Genomic DNA, 24,620 nt, shown 5'->3' on the forward strand with positions numbered 1-24,620 from the left:
GTAGACATTGTCTGCCTTCTGATTGGACTGAGTCTGATAAAAGTTAGTTAAGACCCGCCCTTTGTTGCTAGCTTTACCCAGCTTTTCGGGTAACAAGAACTTAGACAGACACAATGTGTCATCGCACAAACATTTTGATAAACAAACCTTTCAAACAAGAGAAATGAACCACATATTTACAGTAAAATTTTTGAATGCAGAGCTCTTTGTAGCATAGCAGGCAAACTCATTCTTTTTTTTTTGAATTTTTTTTATTGTTTTAATTAAACAAAAACACAAAAAAAACATTCTTCATTACATCTTGTAGAAAGCATGTCGATTGGTTACAAATAAATTTTGTGCGTTACTATACATCCTTCATATTTTTAATTTACATTTTAAAATTGAAGATCTTTATGTATTTTACCTTCAATGTACCATCATTCTCATTTAGCTATAATTATTTAAACATGTTTTTATCTAAAATCATTTGTATTTAAAAACACAACCACCTACTGGCATTCATTAGTTACTCCTATAAACCTCCAATAATTACCTTTTTATAGCATATTCCCTTTTTTTCCCAACTCACTATTTAAGGCTTATATCTAATTGCCAAGACATATAAAAATCATTAAACATTATCCATTAACATTTCCTTATTGTTATGATAGTTATGTAATGAAAAAAAAAAGAATTTTTTTTTGTCATTTATATCACATCTCCTCCCCTCCGACCCAAGAAAAATTACATCTTTATAATAAGGTCTAAACAAAAGTTTGTTAGTAAAGTTTATGTGCCCAAGAAAAATTACATCTTTATAATAAAATCTAAACAAAAATATATTAGTGAAATTGATAAATCTTTTCCCCAGGTCCCAATTTACAGTTTATATCCAAATTATTTTTAGTAATTGAGATTATTATTTCATTGTTATTATCATAATGAGTTATTAATTAACGAATAAATATTTTAAAGAAAACATTCTAAAAGTGTCTAAAATCCTACTTATTAATCACCAAAGGTTAACTAAGTTTTGTTATCAACTTTAATCATCATCCTGTGCCTTTCCAGTAACAAAACAGTCTTATCTCTTTAGCCAGTTGTTGTGTCAATTCTCTTATAAACTTCTTTATAAAGTTTTTAAAAACTTCTCTCCGCACTTTTTTGCTTGAAATATCTCTCATATAGTCTTATTGCCCTTGAACTGGTATTAAAATTAACATGTCTTTGATTATCAGATGTCTTTCTAAAGCTGTTTCTCTTCTTAATTCCATCATCAAGTCCATATCTTGACAGGAGGGGTAGAGCTCTAGATCATCAAGTATATAATAATAATCAGATTCACTTTTCCATGTTCCCTCCTTTCCACTTTCACGCATAGGTGTTCCATTATTAGGTTCATCTGTTATCTTGTCTTTATCTTCTATATCTTCACTCTCTTCTTTAATTTTTGAGGCTCCAGTCCCTTCATCTTTTATTGAGCCAGACAATAATCTATCCAACTTCTTATCAAACATCTCAAATCCTTCCAATATCTTTAGAATTCCATCCATAAAACTTAGGGTTTCTTCATCTGTATATAAATGCATATTTCCCAGAAGAAAAGAAAAAGTTTAAAATCCACTGCCACTCTCGCCTTCAATGTCTCTTTTATGTATAAAAATATTTTTGTTTTAAATTTGCTTAAACATAAGATCCTTTTAATTTTTTTATAAAAGTGAGGGTTCTATGTTTTCTTTTCTTTCCCTTCCCTTGTCCAAAATATTCCACAAAGACACCTGCAAGAAAACTGTCCGTGTCCTTCAGCCGTTATCAGTCTCTACAGACAAGCTGCAAACCCTCTAGTTACAATGTCAACAAACTCAGGGAAAATAGAGCAAAGGATACTTTGTTTCAAAAAGAAAAAAAAAAGTTCTGGCTTCCAAATGGCAGATTCAACTTTCTCTTATTAGTATCAAGCTTAAGGAAAACAAAAATCTCTAAGTGTCTTTAATAAAATTTAATAAACAGTAAGAGGAAGGATTATTAAAGTAAAAAAAGTTTTAGATCAGCCAAAAAATAAAGGTAGCACAGATTAGAAGAAAAAATCAATTCATTCATTTAAGAGGAGAAACGGGAAGCATTCCAATCACTTCAATCCACAAAACGCTGTTACATAGAAGAGGGAAAAAAAACTTTCTAAGGCAGTCCAATAAAGATAAATTTCTCCGCTTTATTTTTTTGCTTAAAGGACTAATTTATCTTTTTTAAAAAATTTCTTTGGGCAATCATTCTCAAAGAAAAAAATCTCACCAGCTGAACTCACTTTCACTGCCTTCTTTCCGGAGCCGTCTCCGACTTTATTAGCCTGGGGGCTGTCTGTTTACTGGTGGCTTGGAGAACTTCCCTTGGGTCAATCACGGACTTTGCGGTGTCCCTGATACCAGGAAGGATTTGTCTCCCTGTCACTGTCTCTCCGGGACGGTTTAGGTCCATATGGACAGTGCAGCTGGTAAAAGAATCAACGGCGGTCTCGGACTATCGAGACTGCACATTGTGTCATCGCGACATCTGGCCTGGCAAACTCATTCTTATAGCACTAATGGCATAGCAACGAGATCAGTCAGAGAGGGAGGGGATGGATGCTATCTCCACCCTATTAGAAGAGGCGTATCAGGTAAGTAGCAATGCCCTTTCTCAATAGACGTGGAAATAGCATCCACACATGGGACATACCCAAGCCCACATGTCCCTATGGGAGGGAACCAGACTGATGAATGGAGAAGGGGAAACCCAGGTGGCTGCCCGGCAGATTTCTTCGAGAGATGCCTGGGTGGCCCAGGCTGCTGTCATAGCCGCACTTCTGGTGGAGTGCGCTGTTATGCCCTCAGGTACAGCCCGATGCTGGGAAGCGTATGCCCTGGCTATACAACTGCGAAGCTCCTGCCAATGGTAGAGGCAGACACCTTCCTACCTAGGGTCTCAGCCTGAAAGGAGACAAACAACAATTCGGATCTCCTAAATTCGGAAGTGCAAGAGATATAAATCTTAAGTGCCCTACGCACATCCAGTTTGTGCTAATCTCTCTCCAAGGAATGAGTTGGAGAGAGGCAGAAGTTGGGCAAAACTACCTCTTGCGCTCTATGGAACCACAATGAGACCTTTGGCGTAAAGGAAGGATCTAATTGAAACACTACCCTGTCAGTGTAGAAGATACAAAGTTCCTCCCTTACCGACAGGGCCTGCAGCTCCGAGATCCTCCTGGTGGAGGTGATGGCCACCAGGAAGACCACCTTCCAAGAAAGGAACTGTAGTTCCACCGACCGAATGGACTCAAAGGGGGTGTCCGTTAGGGCAGACAAAACCTGTGGGCAAGTCCCATATGGGGTAGTGATGAACCACTGGTGGTCTCAAATTGACTGCCCCTTTCAGAAACCTTTTCACGGCCGGGTGGTGTGATAAGAGTTGTTCCCCCCTCCCCAAGTCAGAATCATAGCCAGAGCTGCTACCTGTCTTCTCAACGTGTTGGGTGATAGCCCTTTCTCCAGCCCATCTTGGAGAAACTCCAACACCTGGGGAACAGATGCAGTGGGGGCATAAATGGTCTTGTCGTTGCACCACTTGCAGAATATACGCCAAGTAGCATCATATATGCGAACTGTAGATGGCCTCCTAGAAGCCTGGATAGTGCCAATGACCGTGGAAGAAAGGCTGTTCTCCCCCAGAGAATGCCACTAAAGCGCCAGGCGGTCAGCTGGAGCCACTGAGGGTCTGGATGCTCCAGTGACTCCTGGCTGAGGGCACCTGCAATCTGAGGAATCCTCCAGGGGCTGGCTACCGACAGGGTCTGTAGGTCTGCGAACCATGGCTGTCGCGGCCAATGCGGGGCCACCAGGATCACCTCTGCCCATTCGGTGATTACCTTGCACAACAACCGAGGAATCAAGGGCAGCGGGGGGAACGAAGTAGTCCAGGGGCCACCGACACCTGAGAGTGTCTGTCCCCTCTGCCCCTTGTGTCCTGAACCTCGCATAAAAGCATGGGACCTGAGCATTGTCTGGGTGGTGAAAAGGTCTGCAACAGGCAGTCCAAAGGGGTCCGAGATTTGACAGAAGAGTCAAGGGTGGAGGCACCAATCCGCATTGTCCACCTTGGCCCGGCTGACCACCCCTGAGATGTGTGCCACGGTCAATGAAGCCAGGTGCCTCTCTGCCCAGAGGCTCAGTTCCATGGCTTCTGTCATGAGGTCCTTGGATTTCGTGCCGCCCTGATGGTTGACATGGGCCTTGGTGGCCACATTGTCCATCAAAACCAGTACATGCTCACCTGCAATGCTTGTGAGGAAGTCCTGGAGAGCCAGGTGGATGGCTCTGAGCTCTAACCAGTTTATGTTGCGAGTCCTGTCCACCCGGTCCCATTGTCCCTGGGCCATCTGTGTCTGTAAATGAGTCCCCCAACCGTAGAGGCTGGCATCCGTGGTGACCATCACCTTGTGAACCACCGTGAAGTGGCAGCCCTTGGTGATGGCTGTCGATCTCCATCAACGTAGAGATCGGAGGACATCCACCAGAACCATGACCTTCAGCAGTGACGTACTCCTGTGGGCCTTCTGGAAGGGTAAGAGAAAGCACTGAAGATCCCTAGTATGGAGGCATGCCCAAGACACGATGTTAATAGCCGACACTAGTTTCCCCAGCAAACGTGATAAGATGGCTAGGGAGACCCTACGCTGGCTCAATACTTCCCAACCAGTTTAACAATGCTGACTTGCCTATCCTCCAATAGGAATACCTGACCTGACACTGAATTGATCCACGCCCCTAGACGCGAAATTCGGGTGGTGGGGTCTAGATGGCTCTTGGCCGTATTGATAGAGAAACCGTGAGCCTCCAAGGTAGTTATCGTGAGGGCAAGGTCATGCCTTGCTCCAGATAGGGACCTGGATAATAATAGAAGATCATTAAGGTAGCATTGGCTACGCACCGACCAGAGTCTGAGGTGTGCAGCCAATGCTGCCAACATTTTGATAAATGCCCGGGGGGAGGAAGAGAGGCTGAATGGCATGGCCGTATATGGGTAATGTTGCCCCCCATAACAGAACCTTAGGAATTTCTGGTGATCGGGCAAAATCAGGATGTGAAGGTAGGCCTCCGTCAGATCAATTGACGCCAAGAGGTCGCCTTCTCTCACCCCTGCCAGAATAGATTGTATGAGTGCATCTTGAACCGGCGGTATTTTATATGCCGGTTGGGGCGTTTTGCTCTCCAGCCCCCCGAGGCCTTAGGGATAACGGAAAAAAAATAGAATAAAAGCCCTGGGTTAATTGATCGATCAGAACTGGTTGAACCGCCCTGATGTCCAGAAGATGTCGTATTGCCGAATTCATGAGGCTTGCCTGTCCGGCTTGCGAGACCCCAGGCAACGAATAAAGAAACTCGGGGGAATAGAGAGGTATTCTAGAGCTAGACCAGACTTAATGGTCCTTCATACCCAGTCGTCCTTGGTAGTAGCATCCTATTGGTCTGCAAAGTACTGCAACCACCCCCCCAATGGGAATGGGGACCCATTGGGATCTATGGTTTTCGGGAATTATGACCTCCGCCCCCCCCGAAAGGTCCTCTGGTAGCAAACGGACTGCTGGCACTGCCTCTGATGATACCCCCCCCCCGGGCCCTGTAGCCATAGGAGCCATAATCATGGCCTCGAAAGGAGATACCATAGTCCTGTGCCCAAAAGGGCTGCCTTCTAGAATATGGAGTAGCACGTGAAGACCCCTTTCTGGAAGTGGACAGCAAGATTTTTCGCTTGCTCTTGTCCTCAATAGGAATCAGCTCTAGAGCCTTCCAAACAGGGATCATATAAGGGGCAGAGGCTAGCCACCACCTATGCCTCATATCCGCCTGCCACTGGTGAAGCCAAAGCAGACGACGGGAGGCAACCGAGGCAGCCATCACCCTCGAGGCAAAGTGAGTGGAATTAAGTGTGGTGTCAGCCGTAAATTGAACGGCAGCCAGTATTTTATTGAGGTCTTGATGGGCTCTTAGGTCGGTTGCAGGTAGACGTTGTTGAAGCTGCTGTAGCCAAAACAGGCAGGAACGAGAGAAGAACAATGTGGACATGGAAGCTTGGACCACACAAACCGCTGCTTGATGCACACGTTGCATCGTGAGGTCGGCCCTCTTGTCCTTTGACTTGAGGATCTCCTCCTGGGAACCTGGAATGTTGGTTGCCGAGTGAAGGGCTGCTACCGGGACTTCATCCTTCGGAACTTGAAGGAGCTGTCCCAGGTCAGTGGCCACATTGTAAAATTCTTTGCTGTGAAGGTAGCAGATGCTTTGGCCTTGGTCAGCAAGGTCTTGAAGTGGGCAGGTTGGGCCAAACCCGAAAATGATATTTTGTTTCTTTTTTTCTGGTGCTGCCTCCTCATCCCCAGAAAACTCAGCATCCTTAATCTCCCCATGTTCAGAGACAGGGAACTGGCTATGCTGGGATCTAGCCGGTGACAAGGGCCTCTGCACTGGTGGGGCTGGCAGTGATGTAGAATAGGCCACTGGTGGAGCAGGCAGTGATGTAGAATAGGCCACTGGTGGGGCTGGCAGCGACATAGAATAGGTGACTGGTGGAGCTGGCAGTGATGTAGAATAGGCCACAGGAGGCACTGGGCAGCGTTAGCCACAGAAGCCGCTGGTGTAGCAGTCCCAGTCTTCTGCTGGAGACCTGCAGCTATGTTGGTAAAGGCTGAAGCTATGGCTTCCTGTATGTCAGGCACAGCCAGGGAAGAACCAGATAGTTCTAGGTGGAGCCCACAGCTGTTGGAGTGAACATAGCCTCCGCACGCTTGCTGCCGCATCCCAAACCAGGCATCTTGCAAAAGATGTCCCTGTAGATCAGAGGCATAGTCCCACAGCCCAGAGGTATTTGTTGGGAACAGGGAGCTGAAAGGACTAGGGGCCTGTTCCAATGTAACTGGAGAGGGCTGGACAGAAATATTGCTGCTAGATTGGGGCACAGTATTCCCCTTTGCGGAAGATGAGGAATACCTTTGAGACGAGGCTTTGGAACTTTTGTCCTCAGGAGTTAGACCATCTCCCTTGTCAGGTGGGACTTACTTGGAGGACCTCTTCCATTTGGCATGGGCAGTGACTTTCTCAGACTTTTTGTGCCCCTTAGGATCTGCTGCAGCCTGGGAAGTGGAAGCCTCCACCGTGATTAGAAGCCGTTGGGCCCTGGTTCCCTCAGCATTTGGAGCAGCAATTGCAGCATCTGCCATTTTGAGAGGGAATTAGCAACCAAAATGGCGGCTCTGGGCAGAGTGCTGCAGGGAGAAAGGCCTGGGCCGATTCAGGGCCTCACCTCCTGCCTCTCCGTTTTGAAGGGATCCGCAATAACACTGCAATCTTTCCTTGCCGTCCGAGATAAGCAGAGATTTGAGGTCCCGTTAGTGACCTTTCAAGAGTGCTATGCTCTTTCCCGCCTAGTCAGGGGCCTGGGAGGCAGATGGCCCACAGGGTGAGCTACAGGACTAAGCCCTCATGCTCCAGCCCAAGTTGACAGCTCAGAATACTTCACGCTCTTTCCTGCGGCTCCAGAAGCAACGTCATCACTATTAGGGTGAGAGAAGCAACAGCGTTGCCAAGGCACACTCATGAGGTCAGAAGCGAAGCCTCCAAGGAACGCAAAGTCCAGTTGCTCAGGGAGGCGTGCCAGTCACTAAGCAGGGTCTGGGACACATAGTGACACTTCACAGAGCGCTGCGCTCTCACCCGCCTTGGTGAAGTCATAGGGTGATGCCCCTCAGGGCGAGCCGAGGCTTAGAAGCCTTCGTTGCTCCAGTCTACCCAGACCAATTTGTCTAAAGTGGAATTCCAATACAGCCAATCGGAGTAATCACCAGCAATCAATTTCCTATCAATAATTCAATCAATTTTATCAGAGATAAGTGCTCAGGAGATACACGATGACATGACCGTTCATGAAGTGGACTGAGTCGAAAAGCTGGGTAAGGCTAGCAGCAAGGGGTGTGTCTTAACTAACTTTTCCCAGACTCAGTCCAATCAGAAGGCGGACAACGTCAACTCATGTATGGCTGCTATCTCCACCTCTGTTGAGAACAATGTATTGCAAACTAAAGTTAGTTAAATTGTGCTGATTCATACTTGAGGAATGGTGAAGGCTTCCCCTAACTTCCTGCCTCGAAAAGTATTGGTTGGCCTTTAGCTTTCCATACTTCTTAGCTAATATAGACAAACCCTAACCTTATGTTCAGTTCATATTATCCCATGTCCCAACTATCTTTAGACCATCTTTAGATGGCTCTACAGTGGTATAAGGAATTATTCAGTAAGTAGTGATTTAATACATGCAAGCAAATTATATTTGTGTGGCCTGTCCCGAAAAAACGTCCCCCATGAATTATCCACAAGACTGAAAGTATAGTATTGTACTGTATGGAGAGTGCTTGTCAACAGAAGCAAGGATTTTGGTGGCCTCTTGTGATCATAATAGGAACTAGAAACATGAAACAAAAATTCAACAACTTTGTTTTAAAGTTTCTGTATCTGAGCTGCATAATTCTAGATGACCACTGGATACACAAAACTCTAAATGTTGCTACCATCTTGAGTTTACTCTCATACAAATGACTTGGGGGAGGGGCAGGGATTGTATGAAATAAAATAAAAACAATCGATCTTTTATGGGAATTAAAATGTTCATACTTTGCTTAATATAATTTCTAAACTACTTAAAGATATGCATTAGAAATAATATGTGACATTGAACCACTGTATTAATTTGTGTATTATAACCCTGGCCAGTGTCTCTTTTCACTTTTACCATTGGGCAGAAGACATCGAAGTATAGCTAGCCGGAGAAACAGGTTTAAAAACAGCTTCTACCCATGGGCTGTCAGACTCCTAAACACAATCACTCACATACATATCCCACCCCCCAATTACTTGTATAAGGATTATTCTCTATACCTGTGAGGGTGAACATATGGCATGCATGCCCAAAGAGGTACATGGAGTCATGTCTCCTGGAACGCATGGTGTTGCCCGTTCCTCTTCCGGGTACCTGGTGCGCATGTGTGTGTGACAATCAGCTGGCCTTTGTGCATGCAGCAGTGCCGGAAACTGGAAGAGCTGGTCTTCCATTTTCCGGTGCACACGCCCCTGGCCAGCTCCTTTTCCAGGTTGTGGCCCTGGCAACGGTGTCGTGTCGGGAGTGCTGAAGAGGTTCGACTCGATGCCGAAAAGGTTCACCATCACTACTATACTATTCATGTTGTCTTGTATTTTCTGTTATGGATTGCATGATGTACAATGACAATAAAAGCTATTATTATTATTATTATTATTATTATTATTATTATTATTATTATTATTATTATTATTATTGCATCAACAGAATTGTATCACAGCGGCCAGTTCTTTAGCCGGATTTGGCATTAATTACTAGTCGGGCCCCACCCAGGGGCCTAGGACGTCGTAACGTATTTTCGTAATATGTGTGCGGATCCAAGCAGTGCAGCCTTTTGCATTTGACTGATGGTGATTTTGTCAATTTTTAACTGTTTTAAGTGTAATTCTAGTGCTTTTGGAATAGCACCCAGTGTGCCGATTACCACTGGAATTACCACTGCTGGTTTGTGCCATAATCGTTGAATTTCCATTTTTAAGTCCTGGTATTTCGCGATTTTTTCATATTCCTTCTCGGTGACCCTGCTATCACCTGGTATTGCAATGTCTATGATTGTAACCTTATTTTTCTCAACCAGTGTGATGTCTGGTGTATTATGCGCCAGTATTTTATCCATTTGTATGCGAAAATCCCACAAGATCTTAACCATCTGACCCTCAACGACTTTTTCAGGCTTATGTTCCCACCAGTTTGTTGCTGTTTTAATATTATAATTTTTGCACAAATTCCTGTGGATCATTTGTGCCACTGAATTGTGCCGCATTTTAGTCAGTCTGCGCGATTTTTTTACAGCAGCTGAGTATGTGGTCAACAGTTTCATCAGCCTCTTTGCAAAGTCTACATTTGGCATCATCAGAGGATTTTTCGATTTTGGCCTTAATGGCATTTGTGCGGATAGCTTGTTCTTGCGCAGCCAGGATTAGTGACTCTGTTTCTTTCTTTAATGTACCTGCTGTTAACCATAACCAAGTTTTTTCACTGTCCACTTTATCTTTTATGTTTTCCAGAAATTGGCCATGCAATGCTTTGTTCTGCCAACTCTCCATTCTTGATTTTATCACATCTTTTCTGTATTCTTGTTTCGTCTGTTGGGCCTTCAATAGATTTTTGTTCTTTACTTTGATTAATAGATGTTCTTGACTTTCTTTTAAATAATCAGCCAGTGCATGTTTTTCTTCTTCAACTATTTGCTTCACTTGTAATAATCCTCTGCCACCTGATTTTCGGGGTAGGTATAGTCTATCAATATCACCACGTGGATGTAAACTGTAGTGCATTGTCATTAGTTTCCTGGTTTTTCGGTCCAAAATGTCCAAATCAGCTTGTGTCCAGTTAACTATACCAGCTGTGTATCTTATAGCTGGTATTGCCCAGGTGTTTATGGCCTTGATTGTATTTCCACCATTCAATTTAGATTTCAAAATTTTCCTAACTCTGTTGGTGTACTCTCCCCTGACAATAGTTTTTATTTCTCCATGCTTGATGTTATCCAACTGCAGAATGCCTAAGTATTTGTAGGCTTCATTTTCATTGCATTTAATTAGTTGGCCATTGGGCATTTCAATTCCTTCATATGTAGTGATTTTGCCCCTTTTTATGGATACAGTGGCACATTTTTCCATGCCAAACTGCATTGAAATATCGGTGCTGAATACTCGGACTGTGTTTGTCAATGATTGGATTTCTATTTCTGACTTTCCATAGAGTTTCAAATCATCCATATATAATAAATGCAAAATTTTTTCGGCTTCTTTGGCTGTTTGGTATCCTAATTTCATTTTTTTAAAGATTACTGCTAGTGGGATCATCGCGATGATGAAGAGAAGAGGTGAAAGTGAATCACCCTGGAAAATTCCTCGCTTGATATTAACCATTCCGTAGTTCTCATTCCCTACTGCCAACTCGGTTCTCCATTGTTTCATCGCCTTTTCAGTAAAGGATGTAATATTTTTGCTAATGCCAGTTGTTTCTAAGCATTTTATGATCCAACTATGTGGCAATGAGTCAAATGCCTTTTTGTAATCAATCCAGACCATATTCAAGTTCGTTTTTCTGTTTTTACAATTTTCTAATATCATTTTATCAATTAGGAGCTGATCTTTTGTGCCCCTGCTCCTTCTTTTGTTGCCTTTCTGCTCTACTGGCAAGATGTTGTTTGTTTCCAAATAATCCATAATGTTATCTGCAATAATGCCTGTGAGTAATTTGAAGGTTGTTGGCAAGCATGTTATTGGTCTGTAGTTTTCAGGTATTGTTCCTTTAGTTGCATCTTTCTGAATCAAGTATGTTTTTCCAGTTGTCAACCATTCATCAATTTGGCCATTTTGTAACATCTCATTCAGTTGCCTGGCCAATATTGCATGTAAACTGGTCAGATATTTGAGCCAGAAACCATGTAATTGGTCCTTTCCAGGTGATGTCCAATTCTTTACTTTTCTTACTCGATTTTTGACCATCTCAGTTGTTATTTCTAATACTTGCATTTGTTTGTTGCCAATGCTTTTCTCAAAGTCATGTATCCATTTTGCTTCCTTATTGTAGTCCTTTGCATTTTCCCACAATTCTTTCCAGAATTCAACTGTGGGCTGCTTTTCTGGTTTTTGACTTTTGGTGTCACATTCACATTAAGACTTTGATAAAAACGCCGTTGGTCTGATCGAAATTGCTGATTTTGTTTATACTGGATGATTCGTGTCTCATATCTTTCAATTTTTCCTAGCTGTTGCTGTTATCTGCTGTTTTACAATCTCTACAGCTTCATTGATGTTTCTTGTATCGAATCTATACCTTCTGATTAGCTGATCTATAATTTTGTTGTTTTAAAGCTGTTGCTCATGCATGTTCTTCAAGTTGCTAGCATCTGCCCTTAATTTTTTGACTTTTTGTTCTGATCGGATTTTCCACTTTGGCTTTGATGCTTTTTCCGTTGTGTAACTAGGTGCTTTGATTTTAATGCCTAGTTCATTAGTGACTATTGCAGCTGCGCTGTACATTAACTGGTTCGTTTCCAAGATGGATCCTGATTCAATTATTGAAAGCACTGCATTAACCATTTTCATGATAGGGGCCATAATTTTCTTAGGCACAGTTTTTAATGATGGTAAACGTTGCCGTTCCTTATTAAACACAAAATGCTCCATGATCTTGTCCTTCAATTCTTTTTGTTTTTGAGTTAGTTCATCAGTTGGTTCAGTGATAACTGGTTCTGGTGATAGTGTTGTTATTTCTTCCCCGACAGCTTCTTCTGGGAGTTCTACTGCAATGTCTTTAGGTGTGTCTTGAGTATCAGTTATTTCTGCTTGTGATGTTGTTTTCTTAGTTTTGCAATTTGCCTGAATTTCCTCAACTACTACTACTACTACTAGTAGTACTAGTACTAGTACTACTACTACTACTACTACTACTACTACTACTACTTATTATTATTATTATTATTATTATTATTATTATTATTATTATTATTATTATTATGTAAGCAGTGGTGAATTTTGCATTACTTTACATTTTGTAAATAGATAAGGTACATTTCATAAATCTGAAATCGCAAAACAAATTAGGACTAAATGTATTTTTATTCACCAGTTAAGTGAATATAAATCACATCACAACAATTTATATCAAAATTCAATCTGATAAATATAATCTTCATAAAATCATAATAGTGCCATGCACATCCAAAGTATTAGTCATATCTTTCTCCCAAATGCCCATTTAAATAGACAGGTTTTTAATTGTAGTTTCTGGGCAATCTTCAGTCTTATAGAGTGTGAGTTACAGAACAAACATGAAGTAATGGGACACATGACAAATGCCAGTGCTTCTTGCTCCAGGAATGACCTCACCTAAATCCCTTCACTTTCTTTGGGGGGAACAAAACCCCATCTACTGCTAAAATTGAAACTATTCTAGAATCAATTTTTTGTGAATCAAAAATATCTTATTAGATTTTCAATCTATTCTATACCACTGACCCCAGATATTAGATCAAGATTGGGCTGTTGATGTGGATATTGGGGGCCTTCCATACACATGCAAATGCACCCCCCCCCCCTTCCCGTGCATGTGTGCACAACACCACCACCCTACATGGGGGGATCAGAATTGCTGTCATTAAATGATATGGTTGAAAACATGTCACATGACTATGCTTTTTTAGCAACAACTGCAGTACTTCCAATTGCTTCTGTTAAATGAATCTTGCAGTATCATTCAGCCAGGGCATCATGTAGTCACCATTTGTGACCTCCTGTCAGTTTTCCCACTGACTTTGCTTATCAGAAGCCAGCAAAGAAGGTCGCAAATAGCAACCATGAAGTGCTGCAACTTCATAATTGCAAGCCAATTGCCAAGCATCCGGATTGCAATCACGTCATCATTGCTAGGGATGCAACTTTGCAGACTGATTGTTAAGTACTACTTATTTAGTGCTGTTGTAAAATTGAATGGTCGCTTAACATCTGTATTTTTACTTTGCTCTTCAAATGGATTAATAAAAAATATCATAAAATGAATAAGAATAATAAAACAACAAAAATAAGCTACAGGTAATGCTCAATTTATAACCACAATTGAGCCCAAAATTTCTGTTGTTAAGTGAAACATTTGTTAAATGAGTTTTACCTCATTTTACAACCTTTCTTGCCACAGTTGTTAAGGGAATCATTGCAGTAGATGAGTTAGTAACATGGCTGTTAAGTGAATTTGGCTTTGCATTGATTTTGCTTGTCAAAAAGTTGCAAAAGATTATCACATGACCGTTGGATACAGCAACATTCATAAGTATGAACCAATTGCCAAGCGTCTGAATTTTTATCACATGATCATGGGCTGCTACAAAGGTGTTAAGTGTGAAAAACAGTCATTAAGAAGTTACTTTTTTCCAGTGCCACTGTAACTTTGAATGTCACTAATGAATTATTGTAAGTGTATTTCAAATTGTGCAAACTGCAGTTAATTTATTAGAACAGCTCTCTTTTGACTACACTAATCATCTAGTCTAGCATTCTGCTTGTGACCAATAAGCACTTAAGGACCCTTGTAAACTTCGACAGATGTTTTTCTTCTACTGTTACTAATGTCAATAAACACATCAACACTACTGTAATACCCCGATCAATCATTAATTTAATCTAGCCCCTTTTAAAAATATCTAAATTTGTGGCAGTGAATTCGTTTTAACGAGTTTCTTAGTACTTGTTAGGGATGTAACCCTAGGCTTGGCTTGGCAATGTATATAAGCTATGATTGTAACAAATGTATCTGTTATTTTAAATGCTAAAGAGATGTAATTGGTTTGTTACCTCAAGCAGCCATAAGAGGAGCCAGAATGACTGTTAGCTCTGTTTATTAGATGCTGATCTGTATTGTGAGGTACTATGGTTTGCTATTGTTAGTGTTTTTGTGTGCTAGACTGACTATTTTGATAACTGAATTACTGAACCGTGTATGATTTAGACTGTTAACCGGACTCTGAATACCTCTATATTTCCACATAGTAAACTACTATATTTTATTATGCTGGTTTGTGCGTGTTCTTCCCTACCACTCTCATTACGCTTCTCTGCACACTTGCTCTCCTAACGGGGAGCTTAATTACTTAACAGTACTGAATATTGCGTGTAGCTTTAATATATGACTGCAATTCTTACTGAGTTAAGGAGAACTTCTATTTTTCTACAGTGCACATGATTTTATATATAGTATTTTACCATGTCTTCTATTTGAAATTTTAAACTCTATACTCCCGTTACCCTACCTCCTCTTTCACCCCTTGTGCTTTTCCAAAGGAAAGCTTTTTCCCCCTCAGGACGCTTCCCACACTTAAAAATTAAGGGCAACCCCACTCCATCTTTTGCTGCTCCTTTTTGTCTGCGTTATATTATCAATATTGATTGTATTAAATTTTAAAATGGATGCATTTGCTGCCGTTATTTCTCATAATTGTTTAATGGAATTTTAACACAATTATTTTTCAACACAGGCTGGCAAATAAAATTGATTTCGCGGGCCCTCAAGCGTCCAAAATTCGCAATTTTAGAATTTGGCCTAACGTTACTACTGCGTGCGTCTTGTTGCATAGGATATATAATGTTGGGGAGGGTTGCACCTGATTTATACTGGAGGATCGCAGATCGTTTACCAGAAAGTGTAAAAAATAATGGGATTCCGACTTAAGTCAGGGCTTCAACGTAACTAAAGGCGTCTTCCGAGCCTTCGGCTCCGAATACAGGGAGAAGCGCTGCGAACGTTCGCTTATGCGATTTACGAATGCCGCCTTTTGTATAGGAGCTCCGAGCGGGGGACGCCCACTTTTGCAACTGCTGCACTAACGAGGTTTGCGGGTGGATAACGGCGATTACCCGCAGCTTCTCGTGCCACAGCAGTGTCGGGGGGAGGAGGGGGGCTTGCGCATCCCTTAACCCCTGAGCGAATCCCTCGTTGCGCTTGTTTCCTCCTCCCGGGAAAAGTCCGGAGGCGGCGACCGTTGCTGAGGTCAGGTGGGAAAGGCGTCACGTGATTCAGATTTCAAATGAAAACATGGCGCAGCCCGCGAGCCGCGGAGCAGAGAGATGGCGTTTTGCGCCTGGAGGGCAGCCTGCAACCGTTGAAGGGGAGCCGACAGGCGAGTAACCGGCGACCTTTTCGACTTCGTCTAACATTTCCACGGGGGTTGAGTCCATTTCAAAATACCGAGGGGAGAAAAGGAACTGGGGTAGATCCGAAAAGGTTTTTTTTTTTTTAATGAACGCCGGTAAGGGTAATCGTCTCTTCGTCAGATGGCGTGGGAGAAGGAGCTGCGTGGCAGACAAAAAGGCGACCCCCTTGCCTGAGCCGTCTGCACAAACTAGGTTTCTCTAACCATTTTAAGATGCCTCCAGGCGCTCGCTTGGGACTAGTGAACATGAAATGCCTGGTTGTAGCAACTGTTGCTGTTGTGACTTGGATCGTTCGCGTATATTTATCTCAATTTCTTTATCCTTTTTTTTTTATAATTCTGTGTCTGCTTCTGAGAAGGCAGCATATTTCGTTTACCTTTATCTAGGCCAGCGTTTCTCAACTTGAATTCCCCAGTCTGGGTAGCAATGTTAATGCCCCATTGATTTGGAATGCAAAGCTCTAGGCTAGGGAGTTATCAGCAGGAGGCTCTCTTTCCTACCATCTAATGGTCATCTGTAAATTTGTAACCATACGCTGTAGCCATACATGTGGACATCATACTTGTAACATACAGGTTGGGTTATGATTGACCCATATTAGGAATCTTGGCTATGTGTGGATTTGATCCTGGATTACACTGAATAGTTTTAGTAACTAAGTTGCATGTAATTGACAGTTACACTGCAGAAAAGTAGACTAGAATAGAATAAGAGTTGGAAGGGACCTTGGAGGTTCATTTAGTCCAACCCCCTGCCTAGGCAGGAAACCCTATACCATTTCAAACAAATGGTTATCCAACATCTTCTTGAAAACTTCTGGTTTGGAGCATTCAGAACTTTTGGAGGCAAATTGTTCCACTGATTAATTGTTCTAACTGTCAGGAAATTTATCCTCAGTTCTAAGCTGCTTCTCTCCTTAATTAGTTTCCACCCACTGCTTCTTGTTTTACCCTCAGGTGCTTTGGATAATAGTTTGACTCCCTCTTCTTTGTGGCAACCCCTGAGATATTGGAACAATGCTATCATGTCTCCCCTAGTCCTTCTTTTCATTAAACTAGACATACCAAGTTCCTGCAACCGTTCTTCATGTTTTAGTCTCCAGTCCCCTAATCATCTTTGTTGCTCTTCTCTGCACTCTTTCTAGAGTCTCCACATCTTTTTACATTGTGGTGACCAAAACTAAATGCAGTATTCCAAGTGTGGCCTTACCAAGGCATTATAAAGTGGTATTAACACTTCACATGATCTTGATTCTATCCTTCTTTTTATGCAGCCTAGAACTGTGTTGGCTTTTTTGGCAACTGCTGCACACTGTTGGCTTATATTTAAATGGATGTTCACTAGGATTCCAAGATCCCTCTCACAGTTACTACTGGACAAGATACGACCAATATTGTACCTGTGCATTTTCTTTTTCTTGCCTAAATGTAGAATCTTACTTTTTTCACTATTGAATTTCATTTTGTTAGATAGTGCCCAAAGTTCAAGTTTGTCAAGATCCTTCTGTATCTTAAGCCTATCTTCCAGAGTGTTGGCTATTCCTGCCAGTTTGGTGTCATCTGCAAATTTAATGAGTTCCCCATTTATCCCCTCATCCAAATCATTGATGAAGATGTTGAAGAGTACTGGGCCTAAAACAGAGCCTTGAGGTACTCCACTGCATACTTCCTTCCATGTAGATGCAGTTCCATTGAGGACTACACGTTGAGTGCGGTTGGTCAGCCAGTTACGAATCCATCTGGTGGTGATGCTGTCTAATCCATATTTTTCTACTGTATCTAGTAGTAGCTTATGGTCTACTTTATCAAATGCCTTACTGAATCCAACTAAATCACTTTGTCAAAGAATGCAATAAGATTAGTCTGGCATGATTTGTTTTTGACAAGCCCATGTTGGCTTTTGGTTATTACTTTGTTTACTTCTAGATGTTCGCTGATTCGTTGTTTGATTATCTTTTGCAGAATCTTCCCTGCTATTGAGGTCAGGCTGATAGGTCTGTAGTTTCCTGGATCTATTTTTTCACCCTTTTTTGAAGATGGGAACCACATTAGCTGTTTCCCAATCCTCTGGCAGTTTCCCAGTGCTCCAGGATCTCTGAAAGATATAGTTCAGTGGTTCTGAGATCTCGTCTGCCAGTTCCTTCAGAACCCTGGGGTGTAATCCATCCAGTCCTGGTGATTTGAATTTATCTAGGGTAGACGGGTGGTCACTTACCATTTTCTTCCCTATTTTAATTTGTGTTCCTAATCTGATTTTTGTGGTGCTGTTTTTGATAGGTTAGACCAGTGATGGCGAACCTATGGCACGCGTGCCACAGGTGGCACACGGAGCCATTTGTCAGGTCACGCGAGGCGCTGCCCTGTCAGCTGGCCAGCGCGCATGCGCGTGCTGGCCAGCTGAGTTCACCCATTTTTAAAGCTGTTTTTTGCCCTCCCCAGGCTCCAGAGTCTTTATAGGAGCCTGGGGAGGGCGAAAAGAGCCTCCCCCGGCTCCCCCGGAGGGCCTCCGGAGGCTTCATGAGCTTCCCTGAAGCCTCCGGAGCACAAAAACCTGGCTTTACGGGCAAACCAGAAATTGGGGAACGGACTTCCGGTTTGCTCAGAGGGTCGTTTTGAGCACTCCGAAGCCTTCAGTGAAGCCTCTTGACGGTCCCTGAAGCCTCCAGAGCACTTAAAACGACCCTCCGAGCAAACCGGAAGTGTTCTGACCCCCCTTCTTCTTTTGCCCACACAGAACACACTCCGGAACAATACTATTTTAACAGGGTTTATTACACAGACAGACAGACAGATCCTTGGCAGTAAACCACCACGACAAGGCTCACAAACACGAGACACGAAAGCAGCTATCCAGCCTGTTATGTTTCCAAGACCAAACTTCTTGCAGGATTTCTTTGTTGACTGCTGCAAAGGGCGTATGCCCAGTCAACCCTTTTATAGCCTGAAGGGGAGTCTACTTATCAGCAGCTGGGAGCCCTTACCGCCGATAACTGCGCCCTTGCTCCCTGCGTCTGTGGGCGCGGCGATAACGAGCGTCCAAGAACTCCCTGCTGATCTCTGATTCACTGTCCCGTGACTCCTCCTCACTGCTCCAAGGCATGGCATCAGGAGCCCCCCTCCTTTGGCTCTCACCGCTGCTCCATGCCTCAGGTGCCTCCTGGTGGCTGACCAGACTCTCCGATCCCTGCTCAGAGTCAGAACCCTGCTGAAGATCCTCGTTATTCTCCAGAGCTGACTCATAGGGACCCTCACTCTCGGAGTCTGGTGGCAGCTGCAATGGCTCCTGCTGGGCAACAACAGGAAGTGACTTCCGGTTTGCTCGGAGGGTCGATTTGAGCCCTCCGAAGGCTTCAGGGAAGCCTCCTGAAGGTCCCCGAAGCCTCCGGAGGGCTTCCGGGGAGGCGGGGGAGGCTGTTTTCGCCCTCCCCATGCTCCTATAAAGCCTCTGGAGCCTGGGGAGGACGAAAAAAGCATGCAAAAATGGGGGGGTCGCACCTGTAGTGCGTGCATGCGCACTGGGGGGTTGCGCATTGCATTATGGGTGTGGCACGCCTGCACATGACCCCCCTGTGCTCCCCCCACTTATGGAATGCGAGCCAAAAAAGATTCGCCATCGCTGGGTTAGACTGTTTTTTCCTTTTGTGTAAAAGTAGATGCAAAAAATGAGTTACCATATTTTTCGGAGTATAAAACGCACCTTTTTTCCTCTAAAAAGAGGCTGAAAATCTGGGTGCAAGACGGTGTATAAGACATACACCGAATACAGCATTTTTTGCCTCCTGAAGTCCCGCCCCCCCTTCACCAAAATGGCCATGCATAGCCTTATGGAGGCTTTCAGACAGCTCCTGGGGGCTGGGGAGGGCAGAAAAGAGCAACAAATGGGCCGCTTTTTGCCCCCCCCAGCCCTCAGCAGCACTCTCTAAGCCTCTATAAGGCTTTGCATGCATTTTGTTTGACAAAAAACAGGCCGTTTTTGCAAAAAAAGGGGCTGTTTTTTGCTCCACCCCCAGGAGCATTGTGCAAGCTGCCCCAAGGCTATTCATGCCTTTTATTTGAAAAAAAATGGGCACATTTTTGCGAAAAACGGGCCATTTTGGGGAGGTTTGCAGAGTGCAAAACCTTTTATTTTTCCCTTTCGGAAAGCTGTTTAGTTAGACTGGTTGATGAGTTTTAGGTGCTACAGGTTGTCAGCCATTTCCTTCTGCAGCACATGGATAAATACACCTGGAAACATCTACCTACCTACCTACTCTCTCTCTCCCTACCTACCTACTGTATTTATCTCTCTCCCCCTTTATCTACCTATCTAACTAGTCTCTCTCTCTCTCCCTACTTACCTACTGTATTTATCTCTCTCTCTCTCCCTCTCTCCCTCCCTCCATCTACTTATATACCTACCTACCTACTCTCTCTCTCCCTATCTACTGTATTTCTCTCTCTCTAGTTTTCTCTCTATCCCTCTACCTACCAACCTACCTACTCTCTCTCCCCACCTATCTACTGTATTTTTCTCTATCTCTATTTCTCTCTCTATCCCTCTACCTACCTACCTACCTACACTCTCCCTCCCTCCCTACTGTATTTCTCTCTCTCTCTCTATTTCTCTCTCTCTCTATCCCTTTATCTACCTACCAACCTACCTACTCTCCAGTGGTGGGTTTCAAAATTTTTTAGAACCTCTTCTGTAGGTGTGGCCTGCTTTGTGGGAGTGGCTTGCCAGCCATATGACCGGGTGGGTGTGGCTTGCCAGCCACGTGACTGGGTGGGAGTGACTTGGCGGCCCTGTGACCGGGTGGGCGTGGCTTTCCGGCCATGTGGTCAACTTGTAAAATGTGGTGAAACTCACTTAACAACGCTCTTGCTTAGCAATCAAAATGTTGGCTCAGAAACTCTGGCATTTGAAGCACGCAAGTCTTAAAGCTGTCAAGTTACAAGACCCTTGTACCCCTAACCCTTTAGAAAAAAAAATCCCAGGGGTGTTCAAACTTAACAGCTTTAAGACTTGTGGATTTCAACTCCCAGAATTCCTCCTCCAGTCATGTTTGTTAGGAACTGGTGCGATTAAGCACTAGCAATGAACCCCAGGTCGAGGTTATAACAGAGCAACCCTGTAAAGTATACGCAGCGTGCGATAGATAAAGCAACCACACTGAATAATGGATAGTAAAGTAACAAAATAAATCTTTACTTTTTGAAGAATATAGCAAAATCCATAAACACAGCCAAAAAGTCATACACAGAAAAAGCAGTCCAATGCTACCAAGATAACTTGGATACAAGTAGCAAATAACTTACACACAGTAAGTAGTAGCAACAGTAGTAACAGTTAGGCAGCAGTTATCATACAGCAATCAAGAGAGAGAGAGAGAGAGCAACAACATCAGCTGCAATTTAAAGGCTGTAATCTACTAATTAGCAGAGCTCCTCTCTTAAAGATACATAACATGCCTTGTGCAATATATTGTCTACCCAACTTGTTGGTTACACCCTAACAATGTTGGCTCAGGAACTCTGGCATTGAAGTGTGCAAGTCTTAAAGCTGTCAAGTTACAAGACCCTCACACCCCTAACACTTTACAAAAAAAACCCCAGGGGTGTTCAAACTTGACAGCTTTAAGACTTGTGGACTTCAACTCCCGAATTCCTCCTCTTGCTCTTCATCTTTATGATGTGTGGACGGGCAAGGGGGAGGGAGCTGGAACCAGTTCTAAATGGCACTGTAGATTTGTGGAACCTCTTCTATAGAAGAGGTTAGAACTGGCAGGAACCCACCCCTGCTACTCTCTCTCTCTCCCTACCTACCTACTGTATTTCTCTCTCTTTCTCTCCCTCTCTATCACTCTACCTACCTTACCTACTTTTTTAAAAAAATTGCCTCTTCAAAACCTGGGTGCGTCTTATACTCCAAAAAATACAGTAAATAGTCCTGCTTTCTCTCTGTTGCTTGTCATTTTCCTGCCACTTTCTCCCAGCAATGTTTCCTTGACTTTTTTCTTGTTTTTAACATGTTGGAAAAAGCTTTTTTTGTTATTTTTTACTTTTGTTGCAACACTTTCTTCATTGGGAGCCTTAGCTTTCCTCACTTCATTTTTACAGGCTCGGGCTATTTACTGATATTTTGCCTTAATGTGCCATTATGTGCTTCTCTTTCCACTTTTTATACATATCCTTTTTGTCTTTCAATTTATCAGAGAGTTCTTTATGCAGCCATACTGGTTTCTTTTGGGAGCTGTTATTTTTCTTCTTCATTAGTATTGTGTTAGACCAGGCTTTTATAATTTCATACTTCAAAATTTCCCAAGCTTCTTGAGTTGTGTTCCCCTTGAGGATTCTCATCCATGGAATCCTTCCCAAGGTCTCTAAGTTTATTAAAATTAGCTCTCATAAAGTCCAAGACTCTAGTTTGACTTTGTTCTACTACTTGTTCCCTTCTCTACCTTTTGGGAAACAAAGTTGTCTGCTAGGTTTATTAGGAACCTGTTGGATCTTCCATTTGGTGCAGAGTTTGTCTCCCAGTTGATGTCAGAGTAGTTAAAATCCCCCATTACTATTGTGTTGTGCTTCCTACATATCTTAGTTAGCTGACTAGCAAAAAGTTCATCTACTTCCTCTGTTTGGTTGGGTGACCTATAGTATAGAACTATGGCAATGTCATTTCCCCCCCTTTAATATTGACCCACATGCATTCAAGATAATTTTCACCATTGTTATGCGCTATTTCTGTAGAGATGTAGTTATTTCTTATATATAGTGCAACTCCACCTCCTCTTTAATTTGGTCTATTTCTTTTAAATAATTTAAATCCTTCTAGCTATATGTTCCGTTTGTGGGTTTCATCCCAAGTTTTCGTAATGGCAACAATATAATATCTGCCCTCATTTCTAATTCACCCTGTTTATTCACCCTGCTTATTCTAATTCACCCTGTTTATTCCATCCCAAATACATGGGATGGTTAACAAATTTGTGTTTTTTTTTACCCTCCCTTACTTTTTTTACCCTTCCTTCCTTATAAGAGGATACTATGAAAAATTCCTAATAAGGAAGACCAATCCTGTTCTTCAAGCATCAGATAAGAGGGGGAGTTGTTTCATCTCCATTGTTAACTCTGCAAACAAAGAACTAGTGCCCTCAAGAGAAACCTTTTTGCTCCCCAGAATTCATTAATATGCATAACTTCAAAAATATTGTGGTTAGGGAGGCTTTTCAAATATATTACTGACTTTCCTGTAGACTTTTTAATGTGAGAGTGTTATGGGGTTATATTACCTAACACTATATCAATGACTTGGGGCAGTGTGCAGGAGCTGTGGGTCATGCAGATGCATTCATTTAGGGAGGGCTTTTCCATACAAGGTGGGAACTACTTGGATCAGGGTCCCTACTCACTTAAAACTTGTATGTCCTTTTGTTAGGCCAAATATGAAGTGGAAAAAAATTATCATATATGGCTCTTGGTTTGGCAGGATCTGGGTTCAAAAGAGAGCCTTATCAATCTTGTGCATTCCTTGTTATTAAGCTATTTACACTTCTCAAAAAAGCCAAATAAGAGCTTTGGTGCAGTTATTTTTGTGAAAAAAAGAAATAATGATTGTAGACTAGAAAAAGAAGATGCTATATGATATCTCTGTTTCTCTATACATTTGACAGGACAGTTGGAAAAAATGTCGTTCCAGGAATGCACAGAAACATCCTTAATGTTCTTTAAGAATGGAGTCAGGGAACGGATGAAAGAAAAGAAAAATGGAGTATTAAAAGCAGCAAAGATGAATGCTTCCCTCGCATCAAAAATTAGAACAAGAACAATTAGTAAGTCATATTAATCATGTAAGCAATTAATGAAGAGGTGTGCATGCTACAGGTCACGATAGCAGAAAAATGACAGTTCTTGCCATTTTCAGGTGAAAGCAAATTAAATAATCCATAAGACATTTTGCTCCTTCATCTTCATCTTTTCATTTTGAGTGTTGAGGCCTGAAACAGGGATTTGATGGATTGATCTTGAATAGTAACCTCTCTGCAAGAGAAATGCTGCAGAAGCAAGTATGCCTAGGACTATTGGGGAAGGACAATGGTGCACAGACTTGCTATCCCTCCCCCCACATTTAAATATTGTGGTTCTTAGTGTAAACTGAATCTTTATGTATGACTTTAAACACGCTCAGAGACTAAAATGCATGTATAGGATATCAAATGCTACTTCCACCTAAATCATACTTATCATAAATTCTGAACAATCAAACTGTAATTGATCATGGTCCTGTAAGAGTTTTGTAGAATGAATACCTTTTGGGACTAGTCTTGAAAGAATACTAGAGAGTAGTTAATTATATCTGAAATAACCACAAAATAAACAAAAGTAAAACTCACTCACTGATAGGAAGGAAAGCTGGCAACCCAAATCAATTACTACTTAAGATGAAGAAAGTTGTTGGCATGGAAACTGGAAAACCTGTTTCAAAGAAACAAAATTTCAGAGCTGCCTAACCTTAAATTTGAGATCAAATGTGGCAAAGACAAAAACAACATCCCCTACTTTTTGTTTCCTCCTTTTTTCTGTATAGATAATTCCTCTATAATTAAGGTCTCCCTGAAACAGAACAACAAGGCATTGGCTCTGGCCCTCAATGCTGCCAAGATAACAGCCCAGAAACTTACCGATGACAAGATGAGACTGCAGAAAGAAGTAGAGTTGGGTCACTTTGAAAATGCTTGCTTACGCCAAAAGCTCTCTTCTGTGGTAGGATATTACAAAATTCTGTGCTTCTGGATGAACTGGAATCCTTTTTTGTACAATTTGCACA

The 24,620-nt window shown here is 42.4% G+C and overlaps 1 protein-coding gene across 5 annotated transcripts in view; it reads left to right on the plus strand.

The window, feature by feature from the left end:
- The window catches only part of LOC309384370 (uncharacterized protein), a 73,562-nt gene that overhangs the window by 23,726 nt on the left and 25,216 nt on the right, over positions 1 to 24,620 (plus strand). The window contains exons 1-3 of one of the 5 annotated variants that reach the window (XM_081937834.1): positions 14,419 to 14,532; positions 23,467 to 23,625; positions 24,381 to 24,556. In XM_081937834.1, the coding sequence (XP_081793960.1) occupies positions 23,481 to 23,625; positions 24,381 to 24,556 (321 nt within the window). In that variant the 5' untranslated portion in view covers positions 14,419 to 14,532; positions 23,467 to 23,480. Of the gene's footprint in view, positions 1 to 14,418; positions 14,533 to 15,623; positions 15,889 to 23,466; positions 23,626 to 24,380; positions 24,557 to 24,620 lie in introns of those variants that run through there. The other 4 variants (XM_081937831.1, XM_081937833.1, XM_081937832.1 and 1 more) reach the window with 4 other exon arrangements.

The sequence above is a fragment of the Natrix helvetica genome, assembly GCF_964273705.1.
Source record: "Natrix helvetica genome assembly, chromosome: 1".
Classification (NCBI taxonomy): domain Eukaryota; kingdom Metazoa; phylum Chordata; class Lepidosauria; order Squamata; family Natricidae; genus Natrix; species Natrix helvetica.